The 23,789-nt window shown below is 37.9% G+C and overlaps 1 protein-coding gene and 1 long non-coding RNA gene across 6 annotated transcripts in view; one reads left to right on the top strand and one right to left on the bottom strand.

Annotated features, from left to right (window-relative positions):
* Positions 1-3,063: 3,063 nt before the first annotated feature.
* hoxb3a (homeobox B3a) overlaps positions 3,064-23,789 on the bottom strand; it is a 46,506-nt gene continuing 25,780 nt past the window's right edge. For 4 of the 5 annotated variants that reach the window (XM_048614597.1, XM_048614596.1, XM_048614599.1 and 1 more), the window contains 5 exons: positions 22,913-23,082; positions 11,286-11,352; positions 9,121-9,201; positions 5,620-6,150; positions 3,064-4,768 (listed from right to left, as the gene is read on the bottom strand). In XM_048614597.1, coding sequence (XP_048470554.1) covers positions 3,999-4,768; positions 5,620-6,034 — 1,185 coding nt within the window. In that variant the 5' untranslated portion in view covers positions 6,035-6,150; positions 9,121-9,201; positions 11,286-11,352; positions 22,913-23,082 and the 3' untranslated portion in view covers positions 3,064-3,998. The remainder of the gene's footprint in view (positions 4,769-5,619; positions 6,151-9,120; positions 9,202-11,285; positions 11,353-22,912; positions 23,083-23,789) is intronic. The other variant, XM_020531403.2, reaches the window with a different exon arrangement.
* Positions 13,349-19,311, top strand: LOC109932176. The gene is made up of 4 exons (XR_007265213.1): positions 13,349-13,506; positions 15,513-15,603; positions 16,204-16,369; positions 18,918-19,311. It is a non-coding gene; the product is annotated as an uncharacterized LOC109932176 (long non-coding RNA).

Below are 23,789 nucleotides of genomic sequence, written 5' to 3'. Positions count from 1 at the left end.
AAAGCAGTGAAGAGGGTTCTGAAACCAGGTAAGTATCTGATTTTAATTTGAGGAAGCCTTGAAATTATGAGAAAGTATTAAATAACTATTTTAACTCATTTGATCTATATCCAGAAGAAAGTTATTGCAACAGTTTTTTAAAATTAATTTATTTATCCATCGATCCATTAATTCCTCTATCCCTATGCAACCTTTTTAAACAGTTTTTTGGGGATTTTAAATTGTTTTGATCCAAAGGCTTACTTTGAAGTATGCAAGTTAGTTGAGAACTTATTTTCCCTGTTTACTTGTTTAGCAAAAACTCGAGGCTGTGTAAAATTGAGACATCCTTATTTTTGAAAAAGTTGTTGCAAGGTGTAGCTAGCGTGAGAGCTACAACAGAATTTTTTGTTTAAAAACTGAACCCAAGAAGGAACTGAAGGCGGCCTCGATCAATCTTTTCCCACAGAACAGCTTGACAGCTAAGCCTTGGGAGCAAACACTGAAGAATTCGCCTCCCCATATCAATTGCCAGGAAGCGAGATTGGCCTTCCTTTTTGACCATCTTTCTTAAAAAAAAGGCGAAATGCGTTTATTTTAAAATAAAACGTCCCAGAGATTAGTCGTGAATCATTGACTTAAAGAGAACCAAGAGACTACAAATGCAAACATATAGTTACAGGACAACAGTTTTAAGTTTTGAAGAGAAAATGTACAAAACATTGCGTTGGCTCATTTTGTAACCCCTCGTGGTAAAACATTGTGTGGGACGTGTAAATGACTTCGTGCGATGGGGGCCTAGAAACCTTTGTTTGTCAAAAAGTGTGTGGGTGCAAGTGTTTAAGTGAGGGCCCCGCCAGGCCTCTGAAATACTAAAACAATTCAGAACAGAAGAAATCTATCTCTATGTCTGCTCGAAAGTTACGTCAACGTTAGGATTTTAATTATATTTTTTAAACACGTTTGATCCAGCTACTGAAATTATCAACAGTTTTAACTGTTCAACACTGATTCACTGAGTGAGAAGCTTGACCCGGTAGATTTGACTGAGGAATAATTGGTTAAAAAGTGACGTGAGAAAAGCCTGTATGTAACATGGCGTGCGATTTTGTTTTGACTTGATGGCAGCGGATTTATTTTCATCGTGCGCGTGTCTTACAATTGTGTCTTTTATTCATAGTTCTAAAAATCTTTGATGTTTGAAATGTTATAAGGGGGAAGGATTTACGAGTTAAAATGCGATAAAGTTAAATATTGTTTTGCTGTGGTTTTGGAGTCCGTCCCTCTCTAACTGTACACGTATTTAAACGATTGCAATACAAACAGTGGAATAAAATTCTTGGCACTGGAAAACAAATTTATGATATATTAAATAGAAGTTGATATAAAGATTATTGCGGTGAGTTAAATAGTACCCAATGGTGCCAAAAATAAATTGGCTTCTAGTTGATGATAGTTTTATTTTCACTTGCGCGCTGAAGAACGCGAAATAATTGAAGCTTTTCTAAAGATCGCCGTCACAAGCAAAATGTATTTAGGTGTTTTTGTTTTGGGGGGATGTTTTCATCTGGGCGGCGAGAGGTCGAAAATCGAACAATATGGCGCCGAATCGTTTTAGCTCTGGTTGACATCAGCTGCAAAATTGTATTTGGAAAACCCTGGAGAATTGTTATACGATCTCAGGAAAACTTTCACACAGATCCGTGGCTTTTAAATGATCCATATCACTACGCATACGATTAGGAACTGATTGAACATTGCCTTTCATGTTGATTTCACAACTACAGAAAAATAAATTTCTTTTTAAATTCAGGTTTAGTGAAAATCAAAGGGTCAAATTATTAGGATTGAGATTTAAAATGGAGACCATTAGTTAAGGAAGTATTGACCATGATTATTAATACTTTTGCATTGGTTTAAGAAATTATGACTGGTGCCTACTGTAACTTTCGTTGATCATTTTTAGCTGCTGCTGCAGAAATAAGAATATCTGTGAACTTGTGTATAAAATAACGCAAATTGTGTTTTATTATAATATTCCATAATTTACTTGACTAAGAAAGAAATGTAACCTTTATTGCTTAAAGAATTAGTGTACCGATGATAGCCTTGTTAGAAGCAAATGTGTTTTTTGTATGATTAGATAACCAATATCACTCTGTGCTTTTCTTTCCCTGGATCTCTGATAGGTTAAGGCTATTGTTATGATGTGTGATTATGACTATAGTGTTTGAAGTGGTTACTACGAAACGCTTGCTTTGTACTGTTTAAGGGCATGGAGCACCTAATAAATTGACTTTTTAAAAGTGCAATAGAAGTTTTGTTAGAACAATAAACTTCTCAGCTATTTTCATTCTGCAGTTTAGTATCAAAAGCTGAATAACTGGGGTATCAAATTACATTTTCATGGTGGTTAATGTTATTTTCTCAATTATTTGCTAGGCTTTAGAGTTTACAGAAATCTTGAAATTAAAATCCATCCTCATACACAGTCGAATCTCATAAGATCACTTTATCAAATTAATTGATTGCCAGACCAAGGGAAAAAAAAATCTCATTTGGAATGGAATGAACTGGAAATGTGTGTGTACTTTGGCAGCCTGCTCATGCTTTGGTCTTTGTTTCTCTTGCAGATCCAATGACTGGTTTGCCCAGACAGCACGTGGTGTCTCCTTACACCGGATGGAAACTTTTTACCCCTTAATTCCTGAATGTTTGTGTAAGTCTCTGGACCTTGTTTGGTAATAAAGACATTTACAAGCTGGAAAAGTGCTTCATTCTTTAGCTTTGTAAGAGGCCTTATCTGAAAGCACTCTCCTTTGCACAAATCCCCTCCCCCACATTAGTATTAAAATAGACAAGACATGTAAGTTATTGGGCAATAAGCTATAAGCGAGGCTGTGCTGGTACCAGTGTGCGAAATATCTGTGTGGGAGAATGCAGACAAAAAGCTTAAAATGTATGATTTGAATAGTTTTGCAATCACAGTTGTCTATTTCTGAAACAGGCACTAATGTAAACAGACTATTAATTGTTTTGATGCTTGCATTATATTTGTATTTGATATATAAACCATACAACAAATTCTGTTAACAGGAGATTTATTCCAGAATTGTTTGACAGACAACTCTTAGCAAGGAAAATAACTACGAAGAAGGCAAGGAGTGTCAGAAAAGGAGGATTTGCTATATATTTCTAAATCATGACTATACAATTACTGCCCAATTCTGTTCCCATGCCTTCAATATAACTACATTATTTGTAGGTACAATGGTAGCAGAAAACTACATTCTTGTTCTAGTTTACATTAACTAAAATAAACTTGTTTACAGTGACATGAATACAACTGTGTCGACAGGTAAATACTAAAAAGTACAGATTTTAATTTTTTTATATAAATACGTATTGTTGGGGATAAATAATACAAAAAAGAAGAAATATTTTCCTGGCATAATCAATAAATATATCTGCATGTTCACCAGAATAGACACATATTGAAAGACGCACCAGCTACTCAGTTTTAAGATTCCTTCAAGGCCGGGTTGGAGTTGCTTGCCTCTTATGAGTTGTTTCACCCATTGAAATGTAAACAATAAGTGCAATACAGGTGTCCAAAGGAAATTCAGCATCAGCAAATACCCAAAATGTCTTCACTTTTGCTTTTTTTTTCAAAGGACAGAAGATTTGTTCATTTACCCTGTTTCACGTTGAGTCCAAAAAATAAATGTACAACCTCTAGGATTTTGCATTACAAAGTTTAATGAATCCTAAAGACTGTAATGGAGAGGGGAGGATGGTAAGGGTGGGGGTGGGGTGAAGGGACAGTGGAACGCAGTTGGTATACTCTATATAGGAGGGCTTAGTTCTGTGAAGGGATAACATAAGCAACATATATTAATACAAGTCAGTATACATGATTGAAAAAACATCAATAAGGGAGTGGGTCAAAAACCTATCATGAGAAAAGGAAAGGGTGACTTGTTGTTTACTTCTCTCAGTAAAGCTCCTGCTTGGACCTGCTACAGATGGGTCAGCTTTGGGGCTTCCTGAATTCTTCCCTGAGAAGGATGATGCGATGTAAGGTCTGTGTAGGTTGGATGTGGGTCACAAGGTCCATGGTGCTGATTGGGAGTCATCTGAGCAGCACCGTTGTAGTCCATGTTTGAAGATGCAGGGTGAGAAAGATGATTGAGGCCGAAGAGAGAAGGCCCCGAAGCGGACATAGAATCCACATAGTTCCCGCCAACGTATACAGGGCTACCCTGCAAGTTTGGTGTCCCATAATTGCCATTCCCCTGTAGCGAATGGGGATCGTATTCAGGAGCTGTCCCAGGATATCTTTTCTGTTGCTGAGCTGGGCAACCTTTCATCGGGTTTTGGTAACTTGTGGTCATAGCATAAGCGTTCTGATGAGGTTTATTGAAAGGCGGCGGTGAAGGGGCGTCATAGGCAGAGTTGTTCGCAAGCGGATGTATGGCGTTGACAAATCCGGTAGGGGCCTGGACGGGAAGCGGGGGGCTTCCCGTGGGCGATTGTCCTCCGGAAGAACTCACCATGCCTTTCGTTTTTTGATCCTTTTTGTACTTCATTCGGCGGTTCTGAAACCAGATCTTGATCTGTCGTTCACTGAGGTTCAGCAGGTTCGCCATTTCCACTCGGCGAGGTCTGCAAAGGTAACGGTTAAAATGGAATTCTTTCTCCAGTTCCACCAACTGCGCGCTGGTATAGGCAGTGCGCGCTCGCTTCGAGGCAGAACCCGGCGGGCTTTTGTCCCCACTGACATTTTCAGCTGTGAGCAATAAAATAAAGATAATCACCTCTTAAAAGTGCACCGATCTGAACAAGAAAATTCTCCACATAAATTTAATAAGTCTTGAAAGAAAAACAGTGTCCTCCCTTTTAACACATCAAGGCCTATCATTTCATATTAAACATTATTAAAAGTTCTATACCCCCAACACCAGCAATATGATGTAGGATCCCCAGAGCTCAGAAAATTGAATCATAATCATATTGACACAATGTTTAGAACAATATATTCCACAATTCAAGTGATACACTTAAGAGGACAGGGCAAATGCTGATTTGGAACGTAACCAACCTAATTATATTATTGTGACCCATTCAAAGGCAGATTTAGAATGGAAAACTGCAAGATACGATTTGATTAATATTGCTGTTTTTGATAAGAACACTAGTAAAAGCTGCGTTAGTATTTATAGGTTTGCAGCATTTTTGTAATTACTTGCAGTTTATTACTTCACTTTTTGATGTGTTGTCAACTTTCTGACTTCACAATCAACCAGTACGTGACCTTTCGGCATTCTGGGCTGTTTAGGAGCAGTAGCCCAGTTTGCATATTTATTGCATTAAATAGTAAAACATCTTTCAGTTTCAAATCAACATAATTATTTCAGAACTGGGAGAAGTGGCGGAAGGTTGTGGGGGTGGGGGAGGTTGCTGAGGGCAATAATCTTAAATTTTAACCGTGGGCCATCAAAGTGTTAACGATGTACAGCCAAAAGCTTTACGTGGCGCAGATATTTGAAATTCGTGTTTTTAATGCTTTGATTTAATAACAGTGCAGCCTTTTAATTTGATGCTTGGATTCCTAAAACTGCAAAAAGAAAGTTGGTGTACCTGTGCTGGGACAGTTGTTATTTTTTTGCTTGGAGTTTTGCCGTGACTCTTTCATCCACGGGAATATCTGCTTGGTGAGGCTGGGAGTGGACGTGTGGGAAGACTTGGGCAGAGTCTTGCTGGTACCTGGTTGTGTCGAGTTGCTGCTGGGGTTTTGAGGGGGTGAGACAGGTGGACGTTGGCGATGCTCGGGGAGATTCGAACGCATGCAGCTCCCATTGATGTCTTTAGATTTGGGATGTGGAACACTAGTGCCAGCTGTCTGAAGGGAACAGGCCGACCTCTGAAAATCACTTTCAACGTGAGAAGATGGTGGATAGGGTTCCTGCGCCACTTCATAGCTGAAGCCATTTGCTCCCTGGTATGTGTATCCACTGAATAGAGTACAGTTGTCGTAGTATGTCGTTTTTTGCATCTCGCAGTTTCCCAATATTTATTTCACAAACTGTCAGGGTCCTGACACCCTTATCGAATAACATTGGCACCCCAATTCACGTGACGTTCTCTTCCAATAGCCTCCTGGCAGTTGACCTAAGGTTAGAAGAACCACAGAATAATAGTGGAACGTGTGTGAATCCATCTTACATACTCAAAAGCAAATGACATGAATAGCGTTCACCAAACAAGCACAGCAGATGCCATGGCTAGTCTTGATTCATGGCTATTTTGGACGGGAGAGGAGGACACGTAAAAACACACACACTCACTTGCACTGAGTCCTAGAAGAAAACTGAAAAAAAGCACATAGCCATCTGCAAAACTATTTTAATAGAGATCAGATTCAGCATTAGCTCACTGCTAAATTCTTTTGGTTTAGGCAATGTTCCAAAAATGATAATTATTTATGAAAAAAAACTTCATGCGAACTCGGGTTTGGTATCTTGACAGGCAGTTACATAAACTTTCACAATGAGTTCAGTTAAAATACGCACCAAACATCGTTACATTTCATTTCATTGCCCCTTGCTTGATTAATTGTCATGCTGTCAATATTCTAGATTAAAAATCTGACCTACCGCTTAAAATTAGGTTTACATCTATTGTTATAAAGCGGAGCTGCCAAGGTATCAACATTTATAAATGTACAGCGTTCATGGCGGGATGAGATTTCCCCTGAAAACATCTGGTTTAAATAGAAGGAAACTTATGGATGTTTCAGTAGCTATGTATTCAAACGCTAATCTGAAACATACTTTTATAGTCACCATAATTTCTTGTTTAATGCCGCAATCTAGAATTTATATCTCTTAACTCCATTACTGTTAAGCAACACCGATAAAATGAGAAGCAACATGGGAAAAAAAATACAATGAAATACTGCTGATAAACAATAAAACATGCTCATTTTATATACATAGGCATTAGAGTTTATTAACCATTTGAGTCAACTGTTTTCTGAAAATGCACACGTATCTATTTAATGTGGCTGCTTCTAGCGTGTTACTTTGCCATGATGATGATGACGAAGTAAGTGATTTTGTTCCTATCTCTCTCTGTCCATGTGTAAACTGAATATGTTTTTGGACGTCTCATGGCTTGGCCTTGCGGCAATATTTTAGGGCCTTTTTCCTCTTCCCCGCCACAGCCTTAACTATTCATGATGGATCGGCAAAGTATTTCAAACCTGAAATACAAGAGGTTGTATTCTGCATGACCAGCATTTGAACCTCTCTCTTAACCAAGGAACAAAAAGATAATAGATGCTGTCTTGGAAGGTGCTCTATAATTTGATGTATGAGGGCTCAGCGGACCAATAAAGATTTTTTTGGGGTTAAAAAAAAGTGCAAGGACTCCCGGAGCGGCTCGAACGCGGAGAGTCAACGGCGCAGCTTGGCCGCATAATCCTCACATTGCTAAAATATGCAGAGATTCCTTGTCTGCCCCACACTCGCACCTTATTTTCCAGTTTGAGTTTGAAGTACATATTCAGGTTGACACTTTTTAAATTATTTGAAACGCTTGCCACATTTATAAACAATACAGTGCAAAACCGGCGAGCATGTACGTGAACCGGTCAGTTCTATACAAAACTTGCACGGTTTCTCCCCCTCTCCCTTCCTCTCCTTCTCTTTCTATACAACTAATCATGCCGAAATATCAATGTTGGTATTTGGCATTGCCTAAAGATATGTGAAGTCAAATATTCGAATGAAGTTAAGCAGCACGCAACCTGCTTATCTGTGTTGTAAGCAGCACTGTACTTCTCAGCCATGTTAGGTATGACTTAATTTTTTAAATGACCCTCAATCTTTATACAGTTTAAATCGGCGGAATGTTCACTTATCAGACGATTCGGTGTTGGAAATACATTTTAAAATCTGCTTTTGTGAAAGAAGGAATTAAAATATGTTCGTACAATCATTTTTTGTTTGTGGAATATTTATTACGTTCTGGCGTTTTGCGTTAAAATTCTGTTTAACGTCTTGGGGATAAACTATCCAAGTAAAAGAGTTGAAAATGTATTTAAAAATCAAACAAAGCATTCAAGAGAATGCACCGACCTGGAAAAAACAAACGGCATGAGGATATTACAAAATGAAACTCCGTCATCACGGACTACCTGCTTCCAAATATATACATTCAAATGATAAAATCGAAATGCGAAAGTTTACATTTCTATTCATTCGTACTTCGCGAGGATTGTCGGATATGATCTTTGTTCTTTAAGAGAGGGCCATTATAATTCTTTATAATTTGATGATAAAATACATGGTGAAATTTCAGCCTTTACGATCAAAACCGGCAGAGCAATATTCTTCCATCGTTCATCAACAGGGAGAAAGGGTGAAATGTTTTATTTAGCTAAGCGTGCACACAAAATAATAAATTCGAACCAAAATGACCCGCCTTCAGCCGGGTGCTACGGCTGCACGGAATGAAACCCTAGGCTGTAACGGAGTTTAAGCGAGCCAATAAAACTGGATTTTTACAGCAAAATCCAATGATGTTTCCATTTCAAATGCTGATCTGATAAATATAGAACAGAACCAGCAAAGTCAGGCGTGTTCCAGTCGCTGGTTGCCACCATGTTTCGGCGAAACACAGAGGCTGGAAGAGTTATATCTTGAGATTTCACTCTCCACAATCCCGACACGCTGTACCTGCGGGTCTCAAGTAATTACAGAGCTAAACAAGTGAAGGGCTATTTGATTGTCCAAAATGTGTTAAATATTCAGAAAACATGCATCCTAGCTAATGGGACAACAATAGGGGAAGTCGTCATACACCTTAAATTATAGAGCACCGTAAGACGTCCACGTAAATATGTCTTAAGTCACAACTGAGAGCTTAGTTTTGAAAAATGCTCCAAATTAGCCCCCAAAGAAGGCCCAAGGAACGGGCTCCGTGTTGAATTCAGATGCAATGTGAAACAGTCGCTGCGTGAAAGGAAGCTATAGCTTGTGAACTCTTCTTGAACCGAGATTGAAGTCATATGGTCATAAATCACTGGGACATATACTCCGCCATTCACGAGTGATAGCCTATTTGAGTCCAGCTTACCTTAGCCACTGACGATAGAAGCAGAGCAAGACATAATATTTCAGATTCACCACGCAATCGATAAGCAGGAGTTCCCAAATTCTTTTATATACATATAAAAAAGGAAGGATAAAACAGCTGGTTATGGCGCTGAAATTCACTCGTTGAAGGCAACGGCAAAGAAAGGCGAGATGGTACAGCTTCAAAGAACTGTAGAAAGCTCAAGGCTTGAATGGACAGCCCTGATATTATTGAGCCCTAGACTGGTACGCCCTACTCACAGATAACAATGGTTTCTCAGCTTTACAGGGCAGAGTGAACTAGAAAGGAAACCCATATTTTCGGTATGTTTGTTATGAATACGTATATATATTAGAAGCACGGTTTAAGAGAAAAAACGATTTCTTTCTTGAGTGCTGGGCAGGCAACGAGTGTTAATCCCCTCGAAACACAGCGTCACAAGTGAAAAATTATGCTAATTAGCGACGTGGTGGACAAGGCCTAGACTGAGATGGCAAGCTCGCTGTTTGCTTCACGTGTTTGGCAATTAAGTGTAAGCATATGCTATTATATTTTTCGCGTAAAGTGAAACCTTTCGCCATTCAAAATAATATTACGGGAACCTATAATAATAAACCGAACTTCTCATTGCAGAACTCAACGGAGAATTATATTCCGTTCTACCCATCTTGTTTTTTGAATTCGTGGACGGAATCGTTAATTAATAATGTATTCATGTTATTTAAAAAAAAGCTGGAGTGTCCGACTGGTTGCGGTAGAAAAAGAAAAGAAAATGGACGCAGCCTATATTATGAGGGTCGGCCGGGGGGTGTGGGGTGGTGGGGTGGGGGCGAGTGGGTAGGCGGTGGGTGGGGTGGGGGTGCAATAGATGAGATAATTCTGTCATATTGAATATGTAGTAACGGACAAGATGCAACAGCCGCTCTCTAAACTTTTAATGTCAGCTGTGTGCTGCACTTGCTCGGACACTTAAGGTGTTTTTTTTCAATTAAAAAAAATGCCCTTTTGAAAATGGAGCGAGAGAAAGAATTGTCACTCGAGTGAAAGCCAATGAAAAAAAAGAATTTGGAACTTAAGCTCTTTTTTATGCATGCCACTGCTTCTGTCGTTTATGGCTACGTAAGATTTATGACTTCATGGCACCGGAGCTGTAAACAGTGTAAAAGGAATAGATGTTGCACGAGGTTAGGTACATGAAAGGGGATCCTGAAGGGCGTAGGAGGAAGACCGGCGAAAGAATCCACAACTCTGCAACTTTCAATAAGCCTTCATACTATGCTACGTTTATTTTGCCAAGTTTGTCTTTTTTTAGGGGGGGGGGGGGGGTAGGGGGGGGGGGGAATGAAGTGGGTAGAGGTTAAAGAAGCTACTCAGAAGTCCGTGGCCTTCATTAGGTGAATACTTCACATCTATTTGGATTGAGTGAGGAGTCGAACGGATTGATTTTTATTAACGTGCAGTGATTTTCTACAACGCAGCGCTCAACTGCCAAAGGAGTCACTTCATAAAGTGAGGCTAAATTCGTGCCGTTAAAAAAAGTGCTCCTTCTGCCTATAAGTAAGACAGGTCAAAGAACTTTAGACACTATTGTACATTATTTTCAATCGTGACTTGGCTGAATAAACAACTTTGCAACTTACCAACTTCTTATGAGTGAACAATTTTCGGTAATTACATTTTCTTGAACCTATTATTTTGCCTGTGATCTACTTCTGCGTCTGGGAAAGGAGTCAGTTTCAACAATGGACATTTTTAAAAAATACTGTTCAAGATGGAAACCACAACTTTACCAATTTCGAAATTCAGGAATTCTAAATTAAAATCTCACGTGGTGGTAAGATATTTTACTTGAACATGCCGACGCAGTGTCGGAAGTTGCCTATTATTCTTGTGGAACAAGTTATTCCAGATTATTGTTAAACAAAATTTCTGAATTATTCTGAACCGGATTTCTAACAAAAACATCAATTGGGAATTTGGAACGCGATAATAGGACGTGATATAACTTGAACAATGTGCACAATATATACCTTGATATAGTGTAGTTTATTTAATGCTAACTCAATTAGTCCACCTACCCTTCTATCTTTTTCGATCTGATAGATAAGTAAAACATTGAATTCTGGGAAATGGTTCAGGTATGGAATGAATATAATCTGACTTACCGCCGTAGTGCTGCTAGTTCTCGATCCAAGGTGCAGCTGCTGAAAAGGTCTTTATAAAGAACCAAGACTGCAAAAAAAAGAAAAAGGCAAACCTTCGATCAAGTAAACTGTTACAAAATCGAATTCGTTGTGCACAACCTGTGAAGAAATCGACAGTGTATTCGAGCAAGCGATAGCAAGAACCATCTAAAACTGGAACGTCAGGAATCAGGATAGAATTTGTATTAGTAATAATGTATTAGAAATGGCAGCGTAATGTACTCACATATAAACATTAATTGTCAATGCTTTAATTTATATATTTATATGTTATATGTATATTGGTCTGCTCACTCAACCAGTATTTTGACACTTTTAATTGAAATAATATGCTGTGTGTATTTTTGAAATTGCTTTTGTAAATCTATTTGTGCTTAATCATTGTGTCTCGTACATTTTTTGTGGAATTCTTTCCGAAAGTGGTCAATAAATTAAATCTTTGCCATCCTAAACCACTTAATTGCCTGATTTTATTATCTCCTTGCTATTGTTAGCCAATTTTTAGTTTAAAACACATGACATTTAGTCAGTTTTATACACCATTTGGATTAAACAGGCGTTTATTCAACTTTGGGCTTTCAACAAACAATGAAAATTACATTAATACATAATTGTAAAGTGTTTGCATTGCCCAAATGTATGTTTGCTATTTTACTTTGAACAACTATTCAAAATTAGAATCACTACGTTGAATTATTGAAAACTTAGTTTCTTATTTTAAAATCGGTGATTTCATTATACCCAAGTTCTCTTACATTGCAATAAAAGGTAAAGTGAGGAAGCTGATGTCTTTAATAATGAAAGTTGTTACGTTTTTTCATATGGTTCTGCTATTGGTCCCGAGTAAAATATTCGTTACACTTTACCCCCAAAATATACCAATTCCGGAAAGACAAAACACACAATGCGTTCTGACCTCCCGGAATAAAATGCTTCCTTACGTCCGAAAGCGGCAACAGTTACGCATGTTGAATCTTTAACTTTTCCTATCGAATGAATTAAATTGCAAATAGTTTAAAGGATTAAAGACGAAAGGGAGAAATGGAAAAGTAATATTCTTCGTCAAATCTTAAAATAAAGATTACGCACTTATATGTGACCAGACGCCGGCAGCGCAGCAGAACAAAGGAGAAAAAAACGGGGTGCGGGTTAATGCAAGGATTCACCTGCTAGCTTTAATAAACAAAAGACTTCTGTGTTTTCATATAAAACCTTAAAATAAGTTGAATTATACATTTATGTTAACTTTAATGGATTTTCGAGATATTTATTCGTCGGCATGTTTCGATTCCTGGGACAAATGCAATCGAAAAGGCTTAGTTCTTTGCTGCGGACTGCTAAACTCATAAATTATTTACTTTGTCTGGGAAACAAATGTTCATGAATCATTGGTTGCCATAATCGGCAATGATTAAAATTCGTTTTTTGTTTGCTAAATTAATATGAAGGCATCCAAAAGAAAAAGAAGACGGAAAAGAGCGTTGATATCGATGCATGGAGAGGGATCTGAATTAGGACTCCTGAAATCACATATAGACCCACACACGCGCATTCACAGTTGAGTAAAATACATTGAGAATTATTCTTCCAGTGAACTAATTTACAGTCGTTGAGTATCAGGAGGGCACTTAAACATTTGCAGTTGGGCTAAGTGGATAAAAAAAGGAAAAGAAATAAAATATGACTTGGCTCATTGTGACACATTTAAGCCTCTCTCTGAATGACCTTTCCTTGAATAGTAATAACTCACCACATTAATGATCAATCAGCGGGAGGGTTTGAAATGTGTCCAAAATAACAATCCGTCCCACTATCCCAGGCTTTCTCTGCGATCGCATATAATCCTTTTATAAGAGATATTGGACGGCATACATATCTTCCCCCTGACCCGATTTGTTTTTTAAATGGCCTGCTGTAAATAATCAGAGTACTGACTGGGTGATCACAGCCCGGAGACACAGGCGAAGGCCTTCCATCCAAATGCCAGAGTAAATGCGCTTGGATTATGCATTCACGTGGTCAGTACGTCAACGTTTCCCCATTTTATACAGACTTTAGCAATTGTTAATTGAACTCTTCTTTTTTGTGCATGATCGTTGAAATTTGGGCATTTCAAAAACTTCTAGTGGATGACGAGGGACACTCCACGTTCTTATTCTTTTCGTAGAAGCTGTTTGCAAAGGTAGGTCGTTACTTAAATAGAAATCAAAATAAGTTCATTTAATTAGCTTCTTCGAAGAACACAAGGTCAGGAGAAGTAGAGATTGAGTAACTTTTATGTTTCTTTTTACACTTCTTCAGCCTCTCTGCTGAAGTAAAGCGGCAATTTGATTCTTTTTAGCAGGCCTGGGATGCCTGTTTTGAATCAGAACAGATAATATGTGGTCTCCCCAGTGTTGTTTTGTAGAATACTTGAGAAAGTGGGCTTGGTTTACACCCACGCACGGTCTGTCAAAGTAATGTGGGACTCCAAAATTAAACGCCTTATTTATTCTCAACAAGCAAAGAATTAGTTCACAGCCATCCGCATTGTTAAGCAAGGTAGTAATATATCCAACAGCAAAGTTAGCAACATATCTTTGATTTAAGGAAGTCTTATACATTCTCATTCGGCATACTTAGAGTAAAGTTACATTGAAAGTTAATTATTTTCACATAAATCATAGTAAAATATATGGAACAGTCGTAAAACATGTATTATATGCGTGTTATTTTAATATAAAATATATAATATTATCGTACGTGCAATTTTTTCCGAACATTTCAAATTTGACGCTCTGATTTAGGTAAACGTTACTTGAAATCAAAATGTGGTTTAAAGTAAGAGCTATTAATCAAGTTGCAATTTACAAGCACGTTATACACTCATCGGAATGTGCTCAGGCGTCGTATTTTAGGCCGTTGTATTAAATGTAGAAGATAAAGATATCGTCTTCCTTGGATAATGTGTTCTCTAATATTTATGCACACTTTTTTAACATATAAAAGTGAATGCCAGCCGTGCAAAACACGTTGCATAATGTACATTGGCACGTTTCCAAATGTACCTTTTCATCTGACCTATTAATGCATAACTTGTGTTTAATGTGACATTTGACCTGTAGCACAGTGACGTGCTACAGCGGTTTGTGCTCTGCAACTTGCCTTGTATCACTGGCCTTTCATTTTACTTCTCAAACGGCCGAGAAGTTAACGTAAACTTAAAACTGACAAACTAAGACAAATAAAGATATTGATTTAAATTAACGAGAACGATGATGGTGGGAGAGTAGATGGAGGGGGGTGGGGGGGAGGTGGGTGGCAGTGTTAGTGGTTGAGATGCCTGGCATGAGTCAAAGGGAGATCAATAGGGTTACTGTACAACTGGAACAGAGGGTCTTTCATCTACGACGCTAAGCAGAATTGCAGTGACAAACTCTGCGCCTAGCTTGCAAGATAATGCAAGAAAAGTGTCTGTGCTACAAGAAAGAGTTAATTTTTAGTAAGGATGACTTTAATGTTATTGTCCTTTAACCAAATAATTTGCAACCCGGAACGTAAAAAGAACACTTTGGAATCTGCAACTGTGTTTGCAGCCAGTAAGAAAACAAAATGAGATAATATTCGAGTTTTCCATTTGGATTTCATTTCAGAAAAAAAGAGAAACCTCTGCTGTAAAATAGTTAGTTCTGTTAACATGCCAAAAACGATGAAATTCAACTTGATTATTTCCTAGATCCATTCTGACGCCTGCAGTACTAACTATCTGCCTCAGCATACGAAACAATTGGTACATTTTCATTTCGCCTGAGGCTGGCTACAGCATATAAAAATGATTTGTTAAAAATGGAGAGGAATTTAATGCAAACCTATTTTCTGCTAACATCAAACGTCGCCTTATCGCTAGCCGTCTATCTGGCTACGAATGCCTAAGGAAATGAAAACCGATTAAAACGCTTTCCGTTTAACAGAACGTTGTACTTCCATGAATTAGAAAATGTTCCAGTAATTTTTTTGGTACTACTTTAAGGTGGTGGACCCTTTACCAGAACCGCGTTCTTGCGTATTCCAAATTAATGATTATATTCTCAAGAGTATTGAGTAATGTAGAAATTATTTTTTCTATAGGAATAAATACAGGGATGTAGCAAGTCGGCAAAGTTGAAAGAAGTGATGTGTTTATCTCTCTCTGTCTCTCTTTTTCTCAAGGTTTCAAGGAAAATGCCAAGAGATTGAGTTGAGGAAGTTTAGCGGTCAACACTGGATGGACCTCAGTTTGGAAACTTTCAAAGTATAATAGGTAAACACTGTTTACCCAGGTCATAAATCATGCGCACATTCATCTTTAGGATAACACCCTACCTAAAAATGCTTTTGAAGCTTCTTGCACGAATTCGGAGGTGTCAATGACCATCAAAGGTAGATCCAAACCAAACGTTTAATTGTTTGTTAGATCTTTAGGATGTTTGAAGAGGAAAAGAATTTTCAGAAGAAATCTTCACCGCCCCCTTGGAAAATAGCACTTTTGGTTAGGTGGGGGGGGGGGGGGAGGCGGGGGAGGAGGGGTTTGGAAGGGGGTGTGGGGGGGGGGGGGGGGGGGGGGGGGGGGGCGCTGGTAATGGGATGATGTGTGTGAGGGGTGGGGGAGTTGGTTGCCTGGTGTGGGTGAGGCCACGTCTGTCTTAATCCGTTACACACAAAAAGTCAGCAATAGTTCACGGAAACCAACCGGGGACCTTTCTCTCAGGTCAAGCTATGGGCCATTAATTATATCCAGCTTGGAATTCAGAGCTGCAGAGGAGAAAAAATGTTTAAACTGCAGTTTACTTGGTTCGTTTACCTGTTGGATTATAGCAATGGAACTTGGAAAGCGATCACTGAATTTGGTCTTTCATCACAGGTGGTGGAGCTCAGTTATACCCCCCACGGGAGGAAAAATATTTATTGGACCCTGGTGGATTTAAAAGAAATGCATCCTGGAAGATTTCGGGAGCGTCATCGAAAGATGCATGGGTTCGCTTGACAGGAATGGATTCAATAGCAGTTGGACTGCGAAGTTACAAACGGTCGGTTCCCAACTAGCCGTATACGTGAACGGACTTCCTGCAAAACCTGAGTAGTTTATTTATGTCGGAAGCTTAATTCTGCACATGCTGTTAAAAAATATCTAGTACTAATGTACACTCAACGCGATTTAAGGGTTAGGCTACTGCCAAGATATAGGCCAGAATGGTAAACAGAAGGTGAAATATAGATGTATGTAACGTGTCCAGTAGGAACTGGTCTGGTGTATGGATGTCAGAAATTGCTGAGAATACGCAGAACAACATTAGCGGACTCCTTTAAAATACCGGACCCGCCAGCTAAATATGCTGTGATATTTAACAGCGGGCGACAGTGAGTAAGAGATGCAGAAGTAGAGTGAGAGAAACGTGCGCAGAATAGAAAGAAAAAGAAGAAAGCAATAGTGAAAAAAATTCAAGACAAAAACAATGCTAGTTCTTGAGCTCATTGCTACAGTCTCACTATATCAATCTCCTAACAATGTCTATGTGATTTATAAAATGATTACAATCATTACTTTCAAGCAAATAAACCTCAAATCTCTACGGAGTGCGAACAGGGCATCACCTTATCCTATTTTTGTTCCTCCAATTGCAACAATTTCGGACAATTGCTCCTTAGAGACCGACCACATTTCAACACAAAGGAATGGGGGAAAAGAACATGGAAAATTTGGCACAAAAACACCATTAGCTTTTTGGTGATTTGACGCTTTCACTGAACAGAAAAAAAAATCAAAAATCGTCATCGTTCGCAACAGAGAAATCTACACTACTGGAACCATCAAGTAAATTGCATCTCAAAATTAGTTTCGTTTTGTATTATCAGGGAAAGGTCAGGGGTTACAGTTATTGCATTTTCACTTTTCTAATAGCCAGTCTGGGAGCATAGAACAGCATCAATATAATTTATTACCTTGTCTTTACCGGAGCTAATTTTATCGGTTATTGAGAGGCGTTGAAACACCATGAGTTGCAAAGTCAGGAACTTTACATATCTACTGCAATACTGATCGGTTAATTATATATCCTTTATGTAAGAAACTACGTGAAATTCTATTGAACGCGCATTGTTCATTTAGCTTCGCAATCTTTGTCGGATGTTGCATAAGGTTTTCATATTTTATTTTACAAAAGATTAACAGCGAAATGATGCATGTTTATAGAATTTTACATGTGATCGATGATCTTATTGTCTGTCTCTTATCCATTCTTGATTTTAATTTTCAATTTAATACATTTTGCAATACTGTCGTATGTAATGAACAAAATATAAATTCTTTAACGTTTTGATTATTTTGAAAAAGGCGAATTGTCTATAAACTGTAGCTTTAGTTTGTTTCATTTTGTTTCCTATCATCGTGCATATATTAGGAAATGTAAATACATTGCCATCCTCGCCCACTCTTCTATGCGCTGTTCCAGACACAATCGCTTCCATTGAAAATATCAGTATCTTTTCCCCATAATTTTAAACAGCCACATACAGTCTAGCACAATATATTAACAGGGAGAAGAGACATGATTTATTATGAGGAGTATAATTACCTGTACATTAAATAGCCATCTTGTAAGAGCAACGGCTATTCTGGGAGTAGGTAGGAATACTTTCTTATAACCTCCTAATATATTAACATTCCGTTAAAAGGATTTTATTTGAAGTATATCTGTTCAGTTTGAAGGATGTAAATGAACGATGTAGATAAGGGAGATAGCCAACCAATTATGAAATGAGACACCATAAATAAATCTTAAACTGGTTCACAAAGTTAATTCTGTCAGCTGATGAATAGAAAGTGGGGGAAAAAGCAAGAGTGGGGGTGGAGGGAGAGTGTAGAAATCAGAAAACCTGAGCAATTTTCCTTCGTGTTTGCATAATTTTGTTGCTCATGCAGTGGAATGCGATCTGTAGTAGAGAAAAAAAATTGTAGACAACTAGATTTACAAGACAAATAACAAAAACAGGAAGAATCAAGATAAACAATGCTGTTCGACATCTCGGCACAGTAACGAATCCTGTGTTTTCGGCGTTTTCTTATTTTTGAAATACAGTGACCCTAGTCTTGATGTGTTGCTTTCTATTGAAGTCACCACTGCTGTTAAAGAGAGGCAAACGAACAAAGCCTTTAGGAGGGGCTTTTCGTTGAGTGGTTCGGCACGGCATTGTCAGGATGGTCAAAAAGCACAATAATCAAATGTAAATAAGAGGCTGTAATTTTTAAATATAGAAAAAACAGGCTTCAATCCTTAACATTTTCAGAATATAACAGTTTATTCTGCCTTTCCGGGTTTTTTTTTTCACGGAATACACATTGCTCTCAGCTCCTCTGAACGTACACAGTGCCATTGAGTATGATTCATGTGTGTTGAGGGCAGAGAGTCACATTATTTTTCCATTTTGGTGCTGGGAGTTATCAATTAATAAAGCTTCAATTGAATCCAGGGTCAGACTTGCAAAGAAATTTACACATCTTTGCTGTGGAAGCTAAGCAATATCCAATTGTGTTCTGATATCGATTTGCTAATGCCTTACCCTTTTCTCTTTTCTCAGGAGCATTTTTTGGCAAATGAAGAAAATCGACATCCCAAAGGCCTGCCAATCATAGAGCAACTGCGAGTTTTCATTGTTTTTCCTCCTCATTTACAAGCGCAGAACCAATATTCAGAGATTGAGGAAACAGATTATGTGCCACATTTTTAAAGGCATATGAACTTTGTCAATCTATTCCATGTCGGTTTACTCTTATTTCATGTAACATACACGAATGAGTGGAACATACATAAATCTATCCAGTACAAAAGAACAAAGACAAATACAGCATAATTTTACAGGAAATGTATTAAATCATAGACAAATTCCAAATTTGTTCCATGTACTTGTAGTTCGTTCACCTGCAATTGTGTCTCTTTTTGATTTCTGCATCTTGCATATTAAATAATTAAATTGTTCAGAAGTATTTTGAGATTTTCATCTTTGTTGGGCTACCAGATAGAATATATAATAGATAATTCCAACGCTGAATGTAATTATCAAAACAAACACTTAAAAGGAATTCGCATAATCATAATTAAAAACGACCATTAAATATCCCTCAATAAGAAAAAGATTACCATTCAACTGACAGATAATGATATTTTGAAAGGCACCCGCGTTTCAATACTGATGTTCTTTGCCTGCTGCAACCATTAATATTTAACGCCAATCACTAAGTTATTCTAATTTTACTACATAAAGGTTTGCACTAACGATCGGTGTTAAATGTTACGCTGCTATTAATGGCTTCAATTTGACTGGCTGGCGTCCAACCGCAGAATAAAAGGACCGAGGCGTTGTGGAAGTCTGTTAGTCTTCGCTCATTTTCAAAATTGGGTTTCGCAATTCATTTCTGGTCACCCAAAGCGCCTCCTTTACTAGGTTTTTATTCCAATGAGGCGTTGTGTTTTAAAGAATTCATACAAAACTATCCATAATTGGTAATCACGGATGCTGTAATTTAAGACCCCCAGCTATAGCTTTCATATTATCCTCTGATCTATTGCTACAAATGGCCCGCAATAATCAACTCTGGGGAGAGGATTACAACCTTCCTCATTCCTGAATATCATCACTTGCACATCATTCTCAAAGAGCATGATTTATCACACAGACGAACATAAACAACACACAACTTACACACAATGGCATCCATAGTGTTGCTGACATATTTTTGCAATAAATCAAGAAAGCAAGAAGGAAAACATTCCCACAAAAATCAAAGAAAATGGAGAAATAAACAAATATACCACCGTGGTAAATTGAAAAATAGAAGGAAAGGTACTATTTGTCAAATGTTATGACAGTCTTGTAAAACATAAATAACACACATAATATTTACATAGAGAGACACGAGGCAGTGCAGCTGTACTTACAATAATCCAACCCACGGTGTGTCTCTCTTCCCAAATTGTTTTATTCCAGCCTCTCTCTCAAGTTATAGGCTTGTTTTTAAAAGGACAGTAGAATTTCACGTCAGACACAGGGAGACCATGTCGGCGATTTACCGACGAATACATATCTATTCTGCAACAGCTGCATTAATTATTTAATGAGTCACGTGATCGAGGGGGAAGGGGGGATTTCAAATTCATACTCCAAGGAGAAGTGTCACCTTCCACTGGGAGAGAGGAAAATATTTCGTATTCTTTTCAATTCTTAATGATTTTTGTTCTCAAAATGATATTCATGCATTGCTAACAACACCTGCTAAAAAGTGGGATTCAAGAGGTTTTCAGTCGGGCGAGAACTAAAAGAAGTGACTATTTCAAAGGTTTCAGAGCTTTCTAAGACTCATCCTTTGCATTCTAGGTCGCTTCTTCAGACTTAGAAACATGCCCATTCTTAATGGCGTCCTTTATTCATCATAGCTATTACAACTAGAGATATGTCACTACAATCATACATTTCTGCCTGTTTCATTTCACCACTAGTTTACTTCTCCCAATGTATTGTCTTTCCAAGTTTCATACACTACATTTTATCTTTCATATCCTTGTTTTCTGTCGCACAGTTGGCTTTGTATTATTGTGGAATCACCATATATTTTTCAAGAAAGATCCCTTTTCGCCACACAAGGACACTTCTACTCTTGCTACAAACCTGGCAACAGTCGCTACCAGTAACATAAATGCCTCCGAAAAATTTCGAGCAATTGGAAGAACGATACGCCTTTTTGAAAAAAAAAATCAACCCAATCTATTTTGTGTTGGTGACATTATTACGAAACCGGATCAAATCTGTGCTAAGGGATGCTGAATCTCTGTTATTGTCAAGGAGGGATGGATAAGGTGGGAGAACGTCTTTGGTTTTTTGGTACCAGCAATGCTTTTTTAAAAAAATAATAATAATCTTGGTGAGAATCATGCTCCGACAAAACAATTTGACACAGAGCTTTCTAACTTGGTCGTGTTTCAATATTCTCTTTGCGGGTGCTTCCTAACGTGCACACCAGCAATATAAATTGCAGTAGGTTTATTTTAAAATAGCACCAGAGATTATTTCGTTGTAAGTTTAAGGAATCCGTCCTAAGTGGCCCATAATATTACCTGGAACTCAGTCTTTGTTCTCTTCAGAAACCCCACCGTTTTCAGAAAATTATAATGATATAATTTAATGATATCCTTATAAAGCTCATCCGTCATATTTATTGCATTTTAAACTGATGTTAGAAAATTCCAGAGGCTTATAAAAGAGAATAAAGCATGTTCCGTTATAAGAGCCATCTAAATAATTTGGGGGAAAAAGCATGGGTTGAGGGGCGGGACTTCTCAACCAACAAAGGCAACGTTTTCGTTTATTTGTTTTTAACAGACATTTGAAACTTTTTTTCTAAAATACATGATGGATTAGTGCGTTCATGTGTTTATTGTCTTGAAAAAACACAACACGTTGCAACAATAAACTGGAGTTAGAAAAGATGCGGAAAAATTGGGTTTCAGCTTTCCGCACTCTCAATACAATTTGCATCATATGGTAGTTGTTTCTTAAATCGTGAAAAGGTGATATCGATTTTATGCTCTAAGCGAAGAAAGACCCTGAATAACAATAAGGTTTGAATTAGGGCGTCCACTTCTAGCAGAGCTATGATAAGAATAAGCTAGTCTGCAAAGCCCAACACGTTGCATGCACGAAATGCCTTTCTCTTCCATCCCTCTCTGCCACCCCTTTAGCTCGATGTCCATTGTCCGCAAGCAAACCACATGTAATAATTTTTAAAAGTCAAGCTAAAATCTATTTCTTATCACAAATACACAAAAATGCATCAATAAAATTCAAGGCATTACAATATTGAATGTTATTGAATCTTATTGAATCTTCTGTAGAGAAAAGGCAGCCTGATAGCAAAACAATGGTTTTTCTTCTCAATGGTTTGAATTTTAGAGACCATCCTGAAATGCAGTTGTAAAGAGCAGCACGCACACGTACACGGACACAGGCATGTGTGCACGCATCTAAAATTCATCCCACGGCCTATTCTTAGCCATTGCTGAATATTTAAAAAAAGGGATTTCAAAACAAACATTCAAGATCGTTTATCTTTTTTAATGCAAGTTGGAACACTCAAGCAACCCTAACAGAACGGACACTCTCAGAGACGCACCACAGATTTTAAATCCAGTGAACGAGGGGTAACCCTGAATTTTTTTATCCTTTAGTATTGAGAATGTTCAGATAGAACAGAGTCATGTCTTAAAGGTCAAGGGTTTCAGAGGTCAGACTGTTAGTATAAAAACAGCTAATCGGATAGAAAAGTTGTCCTTTCCGTGAACCCTTTCTGCCGTCCTGCTGACCAACCGACATGCTGATTTTATTCTGTAACCTTCATGTATGGTTAAAAACTTAATAAAACGATAAGTAACAAGACACAACTTATAAGCAGATTCTACAACCAATATGTGGACAGTGTGTATTACAAGCTGCACATAGCAAGTATGCGTTGCCATTTAATTGTCAAAAGAACAACAAAGCGATACAAAGCGAGGAAATCAATTGACTTTGTTTGCTATTACCTTTCCTTTCAGCATTTTCCGTTCTCCAATTCTGAACATTTTTACGAGTTTTAAGCATGGTTGAGAGACAATCTTGCGATGTGACTGAAAAATTCCACGCTCTGCTCATATTTTTAAAGGACTCTCCAGGTCGCACACCACTTTTCCCCGGGACGAGCCATCCAGATTTGCTGTTGAGCAACAAAGGGAGAAGTATTTAAAGAAAGCAGTGATTAATGATTTCAAGTTAATTCTCGCATTTTCAGAACCTCTCTGAGTACAAATAATGCCTGTGAACTTTAGTTGTATAGCTTGCATTCAGAGCCTTTGGCAACAGTCTGGCAGAGGGTGTAGGACTGACTGGCCTGTTATCTGTGTTTGAATGGAGAAAATTGAACAGCTACTGGCGAGATTCAATGAATAATTCTTATATTATTAACTAAAGTAATTACTCATCAAAACACTTCAGAATTATATACCTTAACGAAAATGTTACATTTGGAAACGCTGCATTTCAGATCATCTCAGTTTCGTGGGACCTCCGGGATGGAGGGGGATGGGGGAAGCACAAAATACATACACATTGGTTAGAAAGGATTTTCTCATATAAGCGACAGATTGTAAATCTTTCTGTTGTCTCCAAAGGCAATTCGTGATTTAAGAAAATCAAACTTTATTCGTGTTTCTTTTGTAACAATTGGATATGCGAAATCTCACCATACTGTAAAACACATTCCAAACAAACATCAGAAAAGGACATTTTGTATCGTGCTCAGATCAATGTTGTTTTGCAGGTTGAGTTTGAAGGGAATATTTTTGAAGAATGGAGGTAGGGTAGAGTGAGATTATCATCTCGTTTAGTTATGACATCTAAATACAGTTTTGTAACAATATCTGT

This window comes from Rhincodon typus, chromosome 30, assembly GCF_021869965.1.
Source record: "Rhincodon typus isolate 14 chromosome 30, sRhiTyp1.1, whole genome shotgun sequence".
NCBI lineage: Eukaryota > Metazoa > Chordata > Chondrichthyes > Orectolobiformes > Rhincodontidae > Rhincodon > Rhincodon typus.
This window is presented reverse-complemented; position numbering and strand designations above follow the sequence as displayed.